The 13584-nt window shown below is 42.8% G+C and overlaps 1 protein-coding gene across 4 annotated transcripts in view; it reads right to left on the reverse strand.

Annotated features, from left to right (window-relative positions):
- Nucleotides 1–1275: 1275 nt before the first annotated feature.
- Nucleotides 1276–13584, reverse strand: part of GABRB3 (gamma-aminobutyric acid type A receptor subunit beta3) — a 262321-nt gene continuing 250012 nt past the window's right edge. For all 4 annotated transcript variants that reach the window (XM_039490494.1, XM_039490501.1, XM_039490520.1 and 1 more), the window contains one exon: nt 1276–1745. In XM_039490494.1, the coding sequence (XP_039346428.1) occupies nt 1395–1745 (351 nt within the window). In that variant the 3' untranslated portion in view covers nt 1276–1394. The remainder of the gene's footprint in view (nt 1746–13584) is intronic.

Here is a 13584-nt window from a genome sequence, read left to right on the forward strand (position 1 = left end):
GTATCTTTACTACTAGAACCTACAAGAGTGAAAAAGTCTGGATACTGATGAAGGAATGAATTGGAATGAAAACAAAAGTGGCCACATTTGCATAAAGAAAATGCCTGAATCTGTTTAATGCTGAAACAAGACCTGTTGTTTGCTATCATTTATGGTATGATCTGTGATTGGAACATACTAGCTGTATGAATTTACGTATATATGCTATATGTACAAAATAAAATATGAAAATGCTGTTATTGAAATATTAGAAATGCTCTATTTGCTTAAGTCTAGATAATAAAAAGTTGTAACATCACAGAAACAAAAATATGACATAGCATGCAGTCACAATAGCAAGCACAAAAAGAAAAATCTTGATAAAATATACATATATATGCATATTATGCAAATATATTTTACATTAACATACAATGTTATAAGAATGTTTGATCATGTGAATGCATGTTTAATAAAGAATATAGCTTGATGGTTTCATGTTGAATTAGCAAATAACCTGAGATGTCTTTATGCTTTCACTAGAATAATGACCTTTAAAATCTATAGCAGATGCAGAACACATTGGCAGTGATTGAATTCTTAGCTAAATTACACTAAAAATGTGCTTGTTTTTCAGAATGACATATTAGCTGGAACCAGTCCAAGTGAAAAAATTGCACTGTACATTTTAGTACTTACAAAAAATTCCTTTCATTGCTGATGGGTATTTAAGATGGATGTTTGGAAACATTATGAATTTCTCCAAAACACTAAAGCAACACTCATCCTATGATTAGGCTTACTTACTGCAAAAGAGAAAGCAAGCGATCACTGGAAAATTGACAGGAAAAAGATCTATTACAACATATAAAAACTAGAACTGTTAGCAAAGGAAAATGAATTTGGCTTGATAAAAGTAACATTGATATGCAATACAAATGACATTTTAAACTTACCAATGGAAAGGTGTCGGTTTATGTTCAACGTGTATGTCAGCTTTTACAATCAATGTTTACGAATACTGACTTGATATATGATTACAACTATTTAAAAATTTCTATGACAGTCAAAGTGAGATTATACAATACTCAATTTTCTCAAGGCTTACTGTTTTGAGGACACCTGTCTTTCAATTTAAAAAAGTTCTTTGATGTGCATTCTATACTGAATTGTCCATAACCCTCAGAATATGTATACGTGTGTGTGTGCGTGCATGTATATATATACAGAGTACACTTCTGTGCACGTGTCTATATATACACATACTTCCACAATATATGTATACACACATACATGTGTATTTTATATATAATAAAAGTTCATATTATACATATATATATATATATATATAAACTTGACAGGCCGAGCAATATCTCATGTATTATTATTGAAGTCTTTTAGAAAAGTACAGTCACTCAGTTAACATAATATAACCAATAAATTAAGTTGAAAAGAGAAAATGTGAATGGAAACACCACCCGCGACCATCTGTCTATGGCATTCACATCCGTTAGATCAGGGATTTTTATTTTTAGCTGTGAAGACCTCCTCCGTAAATGGCTCTTTTTGCTGTGGGGCACTGTTCTGTCCATTGTACGCCTTCCAAAGCTTTCCCGATGTGCGCTTTGTTTTCTGTACTGGATTCCTGAGTTGTCAAAGGATATTGTTGAATTCCTAGCATCAGTAACGCTGGTTGTAACCTCATGGCTTGCCACTTCGTTGTGAATTTCAAGAGATGTTAGCAAAATGTTTCCATGGGCATCCACCTTGTTTGTGAAAGGAAATTTACAGAGTTAGAATTCCAAACTTGTTTTCATATATCAACAAAATTGGAGACTATGTGCCTGACATTAACACAAGGTTAACCGCATTAAAATCAAACTAAATGGTACTCTTCATATACTTAAAATTAGGCACCTGCTGAAGTGTTTTGCTGGATTAGGATCATAATAAAAAATAGCATATGATATACAATTGCACATTGACCACAGCCCAACACTTTTTCCCCCTTAGAAAAACTCCATTTGATAGGGTTAGGTGTAGTTCAGTAATTTATCTGCATTGCTGGGTGGGGGTGGAGAATCATGCTGACAGCTCTTGCACCATAGGGAAGTAAATAAAACTAGAATAGCTTTACTAGATTTACTACTATCCCTATGAGAAAAAAGTGCACACATAAAGTCAGATGAAAGGAACAGCTCTGCTTTCATTACTGAAGTATTTCTAAGGAAATCTTGAATTCTTTACATTTTGGAACCACAGTGGACTTCTTTATAACTTTTCTGTTACACTCTCCATTCCAAAGTCATTTACACAGTTTTGTAATCAGGGCAACAGCGAAGGGATGCAGGAAGGGAAACCAGTGACTGGAGTCATAAGATGGCACTCTTTCCTTTGAGCCTGTACTGAGCCAATGGTGAGCATGGTGTTGGAGGACAGGGTGTTGTTTGGAAGGGGCTGTCTTTTTGAATGATCATGAAATAAAGTTCTGATCCTTTAGGTCATTCAAGATCCTGGGCCAGATTCATTGCTCTACTTCAATGCAGTGGAGATGGGGGAGCATCAAGGAGCCAACTGTGGTTCCTTATTCCCATGCCTCCCAGCCCCAGTGGACATTACAGAGAAATAGCTGTAAGTAATGCCATTGGCTTTGGGTTCCTCAGTGACCTTTACATCAGTGGAGAATTGAGTATAATTGATTCCATTCTGCCACATCCCGCCATGTGTCCAATCTGTCCCTTCCCTCCTGGTATGCTGGGGATGGGGAGCAAGGCTGGAGCAGGAGTCAGCTCCAGTCCTCCACCAACTTTTTGCCAGTGGAATGCTCCTCTGTACATAAAGAAAGTTCTGTTGACCATTTAAATCCACTTTGCAGGGCCCTCCATGTCAGTTTGCGTAAGAATATTTTATTAACCTTGGTGTCCAGGCTAATTTCCAGTTCTAGTCAGGGTTGCCCGGGGGGAGGGGGGGCAAGTGGGGCAATTTGTCCCAGGGGCCCCGCGAGCCCTGGCCCGGCGGCGGTCCGGGCCTTCGGCGGCATTTCGGTGGTGGGGGACCCTTCAGTTGCTCCGGGTCTTCGGCAGCATTTCAGCAGCGGGGGCCCCTTCAGTGCTGCTGAAGACACGGAGCGATTGAAGGGGCCCCCCGCCGCCGAAATGCTGCCGAAGACCTGGACCGCCGCCAGGTGAGTACAAGCGCTGCAGCTCCCCCGCTTTGCCCCAGGCCCCCTGAATTCTCTGGGCGGCCGTGGTTCTAGTTATTAAATTTACGCAGCTAAATTCATCCTGCAATTTCAACTGCATATGTTTTTTTTTTTACTCTCAACCCTAAACTGTTGTGTGATCTGCAGTTTGCCCCTGAGGGAAGGGGCTAGATGAGGACTGGCAGTGGGTCACTGAGGTGAGGTGGGCTTAGGGGTTTGGGGTTCCCCGGGGAGGGGAGATCCAGAGTGTGGGGGCACTGCTGTGAGGCAGCACCCTAAGGCAAGGGGCACCAGGGTCCAAGAGGGACGTGGGGCCTGAAGTGCTATAAGTGGTGGAGATCAGGAGGAAGCAGGCACTGGTAGGAAGACTCCGGCCAGCAGGAGGTGCTCTGAGGCTGGAACTGAGCTAATTCCCAGATGACCAGCAGGAGGCGCCACGACAGGGAGTGCCCGCTATGCTACACGTGGTGGAGAATGTGGGCAACTACGGTCCACCCCTGATAGAAGGGGAACTGTGGGGACTAGGAAAGTTGTGCCATTATTGAGGGATGATGGATCCTGCCTATGCAGAGGTTTTCTTCACAGAAGGTGTTTATGCCATCCCTGCTTGGGCCCTGGCATCAGCACACCGGTGGAAGGGGGCAGATAACCCACAGGGGAGACAGGAGTCCCTGCTACAAGGGAGCCGGGAAACCCAAGAGGGACTATGGGAGGTGCAGTGGACCCTCCAGGAGCAGGTAAGGCAGCTGGCAAGGGAGCAGCAGGCCCTAGTAAGACTCTTGAGAAGGAAGTTTAGGAAGAGCTGCAGAGAGTGGTGGGAAAAATCCTGCACCAGGGCCAGGAGGCCAGTGGGGGAGTACAGGGCTTGTTACGCCCGCAAGAGGTGGGGACATTTAAGGAGGGATTGTCCCTACTGGGATGGGGGCAAGGAGCCTCACCCAGAGCAGGGAAAGGGACAAGGCCCACTGGGTGAGGAAACCCAGGGGACAATGGACACGTTGGCCCTGTGGGCAACAAGGACACCTGCAGTGGGAGTGTGCAGGTGCAAGGCGAAGGCCCAAGGTAGCGAAGCAGTGGGGTTAAAAAGCCTCAGTGGGGGTGAAGAAGTCCCATTTTTTCGCCACAGTAACAATCTGGATCTATTATTTGTATGAGTATATGGAGCTGAGGTTTGCAAAAACGAATGCAAGGTAGCTAAGTTTAAGCATGGTCCACAGAATGAGGCAGTCAGCAGGAGAAGTGAAAGACACACAGAAGAGTTGTAAAGTACAACTAACTTTTTTGCATACAATTGTCACTTATAGTTGTCTCAGGGCCGCCGATGGGGAGAGGTGCACAAAAGGGGCAGCAATGTTAAAGCACTACCGCAACACAGGACCCTCCTAAAGTGCTGCCACAGCAGCGCTTTAACATCACTACCCCTTTTACCCCTATCGGCGGCCAGGCAGGTAGGGACCTTACTGGCAGGGCTGCCGATGAGGGGGCAAAAGGGGCAGTTGTCCCGGGGCTGGTGATTTAAAAGGCCCTTTTAAAGCCCCTTTTAAATAACTGTTGGAGCCCCAGGTGGAGCGGGCCAGGCAGCGTGGATGAGCTGACTGGAGTAGGCTGACCCCAGCCCCGCCCCTTCTGCCTGAGGCTCTGTCCTTTCTGAGGGTCCGGAGCCAGGCCCCCATACCAGTAACTGTTTCACATTACTTCCAGCCCTGCAGCAATGACTAAATATGCAAATTGTTAACATCTTATTTCTGAATCTATTTTACTCAACCCCCCATCTTCCCCACCTCTGCGGGATGAGAGTTCTCTGCATGTGTGTGACGCAATGTATTCTTACATTATTCTATTTAGAGACTGAGATGGATGAAAAATCAGGAAGCACCATAAATACTTTAAAAGAGGGTCATTTCCAAAGGCTTGTTATTTCAAAACTATGCTTCCTTTATTATTGAAACTTTGACCAAAAAAAAGTCTAAAACAAAATACAAAGACAATGTACTCTAATCAGCACTGATACAGGCTTCAACTGGAGAACTGTGTCCAGTTCTGGGTACCAAACTTTGGGAAAGATGTGGACAAATAGCAGAAAGTCCAGAGAAGAGCAACAAAAAATGATTAAAAGTCTAGAAAACATGACCTGTGAGGAAAGATTGAAAATATTGGGTTCGTTTAGTCTGGAGAAGAGAAGTCTGAGGTGAGACCTGATAACAGTTACCAAGTATGTGGTGATGCTGGCAGACCAGGTGCCAGCTTATGCCCAGGCCTTGGGCCTCACTGAACACTGACAAATGCATAGCTGGAAACCAGTCTGGCTCACCTGTGGGTTAGTATAGTTAAAATAAATATTAGTGTTATAAAAATATATTTTGAGTTTATACTGCATGGAATTCTTGTAGGATTCTGTGTGTAGTAATCCTACATATAATATCTGTATCCCATGCTATAAGGTAACGCTTAAGTGTTTGCCCGATTATGGTAAAATGTTTGTTCTGAAACACTCCATCTGATGCAAAAGGTGTTATATCCTGCCTGTCAGGAAGGACTACTGAAGCCAAATGGGCCACTCTGAAACAAAGACTTTGAAAATTGTCCCCCCTACCCACACATGATGAAGTTACATGCAGAAGCACTCGCACCATCGCATGGACTCTAGGAAAGGAGTGGGGGAGGGGAGAAAAAATTCCTGAACAGAAAGAATTGTGGTCTTTTTATGCTGTTTAGACTCTAAGGCTTGGTCTACACTAAGAAGGGGGGTCGAACTAGGGTACGCAAATTCAGCTACGTGAATAGCGTAGCTGAATTCGAAGTACCCTAGTTCGACCTACTCACCCGTCCAGACGCGGCGGGGTCGAACTCCGCGGCTCCCCCGTCGACTCCGCCACCGCCGTTTGCAGTGGTGGAGTACCGGAGTCGACCGCAGCGCTTCCGGAGTTCGAACTATCGCGTCTAGATCAGACGCGATAGTTCGAACTCCGAGAAGTCGAACTCACCGTGTCGACCCGGAAGGTAAGTGTAAACCTACCCTAAGGGGAAAAGATTCCTAAACACAAGCAAGAGATCCCAGGTCTAACCTGGGTTAGCCCTAATGGCCATATAGAGCTGGCACATTTTCAGCAGCTCTATCACCATCTGAAACCTAAGCCTGCACCTCATTTGTGTGTATGTTTATCTGTTTTAACCTTGTAAATAACTCTCATTTCTTTGTCCTAGTTGATAAATCTTTAGTTAGTGTATTACAGGATTGGTTACAAGTGTTGTCTTTGGTGTTAGATACAACGGTAGGTCTACTCAGCAACTAGACACACCTGGCTGGCCCATGCCAGCAGACTTGGGATTGTGGGGATCAGGTTGCAGGGTTGTTTCATTGTTGTGTAGACATTCTGGCTCAGGCTGGAGCCGAGATCTAGGACCTTGCTGGGGGGAAGGTCCCAAAGCGCGGACTCCAGCCGGAGCCCAGTTGTCTACACAGCAATGAAACATCCCTCTGCCTGAGCCCATGAGCCAAAGTCAGCTGGCACAGGCCAACCCAGGGGTTTTTCTTTGATATGTAGACACATCCTAAGGTTCAAACTGACCCAGGACTGGGACTAACCTGAATATGTTGTGATCTTTGGTGTAAAGCGATCATCTATCATAGAGTCAAGCTTGCCTAGTGGCAAGATAAATTGGAGTGCGCATGTGACTCCATGTTAAGGCAGTTAGACTGCCTGAGGAGTTCACACTTGTTACTTGGTTGGTGAAATTTAATTACAGAACTCATAACTGGTTTGGGGTTTGTGCCCTTATTTTAACAGTCTGCCCAGAGGCTGGTATTCTCACTCGTGAGCCGCTCCATACAGTATGACATGCGTAAAAGGTTGTTACAAAGAGGAGGGTGATATATTTTTCTCCTTAACCACTGAGGACAGGACAAGAAGTAATGGGCTTAAATTTCAGCAAGGGAGATTAAGGAAAAACTTTCTAACTGTAAAGGCGCTTAAGCACTGGAACAAATTACCAAGGAGGTTGTGGAATCTCCATTATTGGAGGTTTTTAAAAACAATTTAGACAAACACCTGTCAGTAATGTCTAGATAATACTTACTCCTACCTCAGTGCAGAGGACTGGACTAAAAGACCTATCAAGGCCTCTTCCAGTCCTACATTTCTATGATATCTATAGCTTTTGTTTTTGTTTTTTATTTGTTTGTTAAAACTTAAAGATAAGGATCAAAATAAGGCTTATAATGGCATCCTGGTTTCACCCATGTTATATGGAGGAATACTTTGTGGTTTACCAGTAACTCTACTCAATGCAATATGCCATGTTTAAAGAATAAGTGCACTTTGCCGATCTAAAACCCTGATGTAAGATGTTTACATCTGCTAAAAAACAAGATCTCTTGTTTAACACTAGACAACAAATATATGTCAGTAAATAACAACAATCACCTCAAAACTCCAGTCTAAGACCTTGTTTTACAGAAAACTGAAAATTCTCATTAATTTGACATGCTATCAGTGGTGTAAGTATGGAGGTCTGGTCTGGTCTGCCGTACAAGTAAGATATTTATAGCCAGTATGGTGTGCCGGAAAGACACAGGAGGAGCAGAACGTGGGGCTGCCAGGCGGCCCCATGCCGGCAGCTCCTCCAGTGCAGCTGTATTGCCCCTAGCCCCGCCCCCAGCCCTTCCACGCAGCTGCGTCTCCTGTCTGGGGTCTGTATAGCAGCCCCACTGGAGAACAGCAACAAAGAATCCTGTGGCACCTTATAGACTAACAGACGTTTTGCAGCATGAGCTTTCGTGGGTGAATACCCACTTCTTCGGATGCAAGTCTGGAGAACAGGGCTCTCCCGGGAACTGGCAGCTCCTCCGGCGTGGCTGTACCCCCCCTCCCCCAGACCTGTCTTCTGGCAGGGCTGCTGTAAAGACCCCAAGCAGGAGAGACAGCTGTGTGGAAGGGCTGTGGGCGGTACAGACGCACCAGAGGAGCTGTTGGCATGGGGCCGCCTGGCAGCCCCACCTTCTGCGCCTTTTGCCGCTGCGGTTCCGGACAGCTCTGCGGTTCAGCAGTCTCCGGCACAGCGGGAGGAGGACAGAGCCCCTCCCCACCAGGTAATGTGGGACAGATCATGAGGAAGGGACAGGGAGAGCGTGGGGCCCCGGGCTGGGGGTGGGAAGGAGTCACATGGGGGGGTCACACTGGGAGGTCACGTTACCCCCTTTAGCTAGTGTCCCCCCTTTGTGTCCCTCCAATGAGTGCAGCATACCGGTAAGAAATGAACTCTACTTGCACCACTGCATGCTATTTAATGGAGGTATCTGTGGTGTATTGAGGACTGTGTTGAAACTGCAAGCTATCATTTTAAGAGTGTGTGTGAAGGGGTAGTTTTTGGGTGTTGCTTGCAGGGGTCTACAGTGAAGCGTGGATTTGGGAGCAGTCAGTCTGGAAAGAGACAGCTTAAATCACAGTGAAGTTGTGTTTTGCTGCCTTGGGGGCAGACTATCTCTCTCTCTGTTTTGGGGTTCTTGTGTGTAATCGTTCTGAATTCTAAAATAAAGTAGCATTACACTGCAACCTCAAGAGTTTTTATGTTTTTTATCTAACTTCTCTGTGTGTGTGCACTGAACATAGGAGTATCATAATATTATCTAATTTATAGCTGGTCAGATCCAGGCAGATCAAAACAGGGAAATTGGTTCTTAGCCAAAAAATTTGCTGTATATTAATTGTTTCAACAATTGGCTTACAAATGTAAAATTATCAGAAGTAGTCTAGTTAAAATCCTGGTCAACCAAAACGGCCATGGTAATTTGCCAGGGCACAACAATTACTACAAGGTTTTTCAGGTATCACATTTTTCTCCTTACTGTTGCAGAATGGTATGATTTCCATGATAATGTGGTCCTAACAGAATGTCAGCAGAACTATTACATTTCCTGTACTGTGCTGGATACCTTGTGAGGTATTGTGCTGGGATCTTCACACCAAATAGGGCAAAGAGAACAAAGATGATATTTTAATTGACTATGTGCCACAACTGTGATTGGCAGGGATGCTTGAGCTAAGGGTGGCTGTCAGGGTGTTTGCCATATGGATTCCAGGATACTGGAACATGCTCCCCCATTGAGTAGGCTGCAAAAGACATCCGTTTGACAGGATTTTTGGAGAGGGATAAGGGTATGCTTCCCACAGTGATGAAGGAGTGGAAAAGAGCTTTATTGTAGCTGGTGAGCTCACAGAATTCCTTACAAATGATTATTTTAATGCTTTCGTTGTAGTACTAGTTATACAGCTGTTTGGGAATTTTCCAATGAAAAATCTGTCAACAAAAATGTAGTTACTACAAAACTGCAATTTTCTGCAGGAAAATTTTAATTTTCCATTTTTTTATTATTTTCAATCAGGAAAATTGAAAAGAAATATTTAGTTTCAGATCAAGCTGACCTGAATCAAAAGCATTTTTGTTCATGCATGTGGATTGAAATGTTTTGTTTCAGGTCAATTTGACATTAACCTTTGTCTTCCTGAGCTACTGCAGTGCATTATAAGGGCTGTAGTTCAGGTATCTCCATTCTCCTCTACGGGCTCCCCGCCTGAACTACATCTCCCATGATACCTTGAGGTCTTTCAGTTTGAAGCACTGTGGTGAATTATGGGAATCCCATGATCTTGAATCATCATGAAAGATGTAGTCCAGCTGAGGAACTTCCTGTATAGATAAGAGTGACGTCATGAGGCACCTGAACTACAACTCCCATGAGGCACAATGGCAGCTTATGTAGACACAATTCACTGCTGAACTGATCTGAAGGCAAAATATTTTGGCATTTCTGAATGAAAATTTTTTGGGACTTTCTATTCCATGAAAAGCTTTGATATTTAGACTTTTTGTCCCAATTCTAGATGAAAACAAATGTTGAAATATCAGAATTTCTTGGAAGATGGAAATTCCAATTTTCAGCCAGTTATTTTAGGTTGCCTAGTGCCTTGTCTGGGTATTTTTTCATTATTATTATTTAAACATAAATAAATAAATGTTAACAGCAGTTTGACACATTTCCATTAGGGAAAAGAAAACAAATGCCAATTCTCATGTTACTGTGTCTGTGAGTCATTCATTCCTGTCACCATGCAATTTTCAGTGTTGATATGTGGGGCACAGTAGGATAGAGTATGGAGTATTCTCTTCTCCCCCATTGTTTCTCCTTGCTGCCCTTTGATCTCCATACCATGAGGGAGCACTGCTCATGCTGGTCACTGGGAACACTCCTTTATCTTTTGATTGAAGCTATTGCTCTTCCTCTCTCTCTGCCCATCACACATTGGCAGAGTGGGAAGTGAAGCAACAACTGCTGGAAGTGGAACACACAGGCAGTATGGCAAAGCACGTATAGCACTCCCAAATGTGGCATGACTTGGTGACAGCATATCAGGAACAAGTCAGAGAAGCTGCCTAAAAATATGGCATTTGAGAGGCATGTCTGTGGCAGTGTGACCAACATGGAGATAACTATGTCACACAGTGTCAGCTTTTCAAATGCAAGACCTTCTGACATGGTACAAAGCCACTATGAAACGTAGTTACTGAGCCTGAACTACAGCCACTTTTCAAACTTAATCATCCAGTTAAAGAACCTCACAAACCAATGGATTTTAGTAGACATAACTTTTCTATTATTGAAAATATTCTTGTTGTGGGGTCAAATAAGACCATGAAACAATGCCAAGACCTTTTGCAACATATCTAAAAGGAATAGTTGCAACCAAGCTTGGCAGCTTGTATGTCAGATTTTAGTCCTATGAAATGTAAAAGCTGAGCTACAGTATAAGCATCCTTCACGTTGATGCTACTACTTTCAATGGCTGGAAGGCTTGCTAGTGACAGGAATGTGACATTCCTCTTCCTCTTCCTGTTCACTTTGCTCAAGAGGTAAGTACACCGCCTCAATAGCATGCCCAGCCTCTGTTACTTTAAGATCAAGGGATCAAACTCAGATCCTGACCAGGAAGTTGCTCTGCCTCTAGCCTGCAAGTTACAGCTCTCTGTTTAATAATAAAGAAGATGTCCAACTGATATTTATTTATTTATTATTATTATTATTATTATTATATTTTCCTTTTCCAATTGCTTGAAAATTTGTAGCCCCGACCTTGGGGTCTGGCTGAGCTGTGCCCAGTGCAGCTTGGGGTTGTAGGGGCCCAGGCAGCATTATATCACCTTTATTGCCCTCATCCTGGGGTGGGCCAGCTGTCAGCTTAAGGTTGTTCTGATGACCAGGGAGGAGTAGGCGCACAGTGCCCACGCCCTTCTCCCCCAGACATACACCCCCCTGTGGCAGGAGCCAAGGCATGTGGTTGATGTAGGAGTTACTACGGCATCAATATATCCTCTGAGGATTGTCCCAGACACAGGAAATCCTTAGGGAACAGCATCTGATGACTCTGCACTGTCATAACAGGCTCTTTGTCTTTACTTTCTGTACCAATAAACAGCATTGAATGTATGCATTGCACGAGTTGTAAAATTCAAAGTGTCTTCTAAACTTTCCTTTAATAATTATCTCTCTACTTCCCCCATCCAGAAGGACCCTGACAGAAACACAGCTCCCTCAACAGCAAGTCAGTGGCAATTTCTTGGGTTAGCTAGAGGGATTACTAGTGAAATTAATACAAGGTTCTAATTTCCAGGTAGGTGTACTATCTCCCACAGTATTTGCTGACCCCCTTGCCCACAACACTGAATCAAGCTGAAGTCTTGAATTCTGATATTCTCAAAACTGTTATGTTGTTCTCTCATTAGCCTTTCTTCCTTTCTAGTTTGACTATAAATGGAAAATAAATATTTTTCTAAAGGATGCATGTAACCTAGGGCTAGATTATTAAAATAAAAAAAACACAAACACAGTAGGCCATTAAAACATTTAGAAAAACCTAAAAATCTGCTTGAATTCTAACCTTGAAATATATTAATATCTATGATGGTGTAAATTAAAATGTGAATTAGACAATTCCAGTATCATTTCTGTGACAATATGTAATTTGATGGTCATCTAATGGCCCCAGTTTTCAGATGATGTAAACAGGTGTCGCTGCAGTGAAATCATTGGCTCTGTTGATTTCAATGAAGCTATAACAACCTACACCAGCTGAGGACTGGGGACAAAATGTTTAGCACATAGAATGGGAACATGCTACATTCTTTATCCTAAGTGTTTCTGAATACAAAAAAAAAAAATTAAACACGCTTACATGCTGTTTCTCCAACATTACTCAGACTTCTCTTCACAAGAGGATCCCTAAGAGGGCTATGTTGCACAGTATTCTTTCTCCTCTGGAGACCTGAATTCATATCCTGATATCTGGTCACAAGTAAAAATTAGGGTTTTTTGGGTCCCCATTTGTGCACATTATTTAACGACCACAAAGTTCAGAACAATTCACAATCTCTGTGATGAGGGGCGGGGACAAAAGTATATTAGCAAGGGTAACATAGGTTAGGAGTGCCCTAAATTGGTGAACTATATGGGGGGAAGTGAGTACAGTGTCCATCCACACTACACCTGGCTTAAATCAGCACTATTACCACCTCACTTCCATTAGTACTAAAGATACTCACACTTCTCCTAACAATATAAAGATGGACTCGTTGATCTCACGGCAGAAGAACAGTGAGCCATGGGGAGATAGATATTGGTCTCATTTAAAAAACGTACACTAAATGACTTAAATCACTTAAATGGATTACCTTTGACAGACAGTTTGGATTGAAGAATTACCAGCTTCTATCTTAACCTCAACTACTGCCTTCATTGTGACACACTTCTTTTCCATTTCTGTCTTTTGAGGAGAGAAAATTCATTCTCCATGCTAGCTTAATCCTAAACAATACTTGCCAACTGTGATAAAGTCTTGGTTGCATAATATGGTCAGACTACAATGGGTTCATTAGTTTAAAAAGAGTTTTACTAGGAATAAACTCCTGATAATCAGGCACAATTCTCTGACACATTTAGAATGATGTATAGTCCCGGAGTCATAAAGTGTATGTTGCAATTATTTTACATTATACAGCTACTTGAGATACAGCTAGTTAATTTATCAGTGTGATCATTTGTATTGATACAGGGGGTAGAATATACAGGAGTACTAAAGAGACTTGGTCAGAAACATTTAAGCATAATCATTTTTCATGGAAAATGCCGTTCCATAAAATCAAAATGCTTCACAAAATCGTAATCTCATTGACATTTTGTTTTAGAGAAAAACTGAAAAAAAGTTTTGACAGTGTTGAAACTGTAAATTTACAGGTTTCGTTCTGATATGAAATGAAAACAAATTTGAAAATCTTGAAATCCTTTGCCATATGGAATTTCCATCTTCCACACTGGCCTTGAACTGAGTTGAGTCTGGACAATACCAATACAC

Source organism: Mauremys reevesii, linkage group 1 (assembly GCF_016161935.1).
Source record: "Mauremys reevesii isolate NIE-2019 linkage group 1, ASM1616193v1, whole genome shotgun sequence".
Lineage (NCBI taxonomy): Eukaryota > Metazoa > Chordata > Testudines > Geoemydidae > Mauremys > Mauremys reevesii.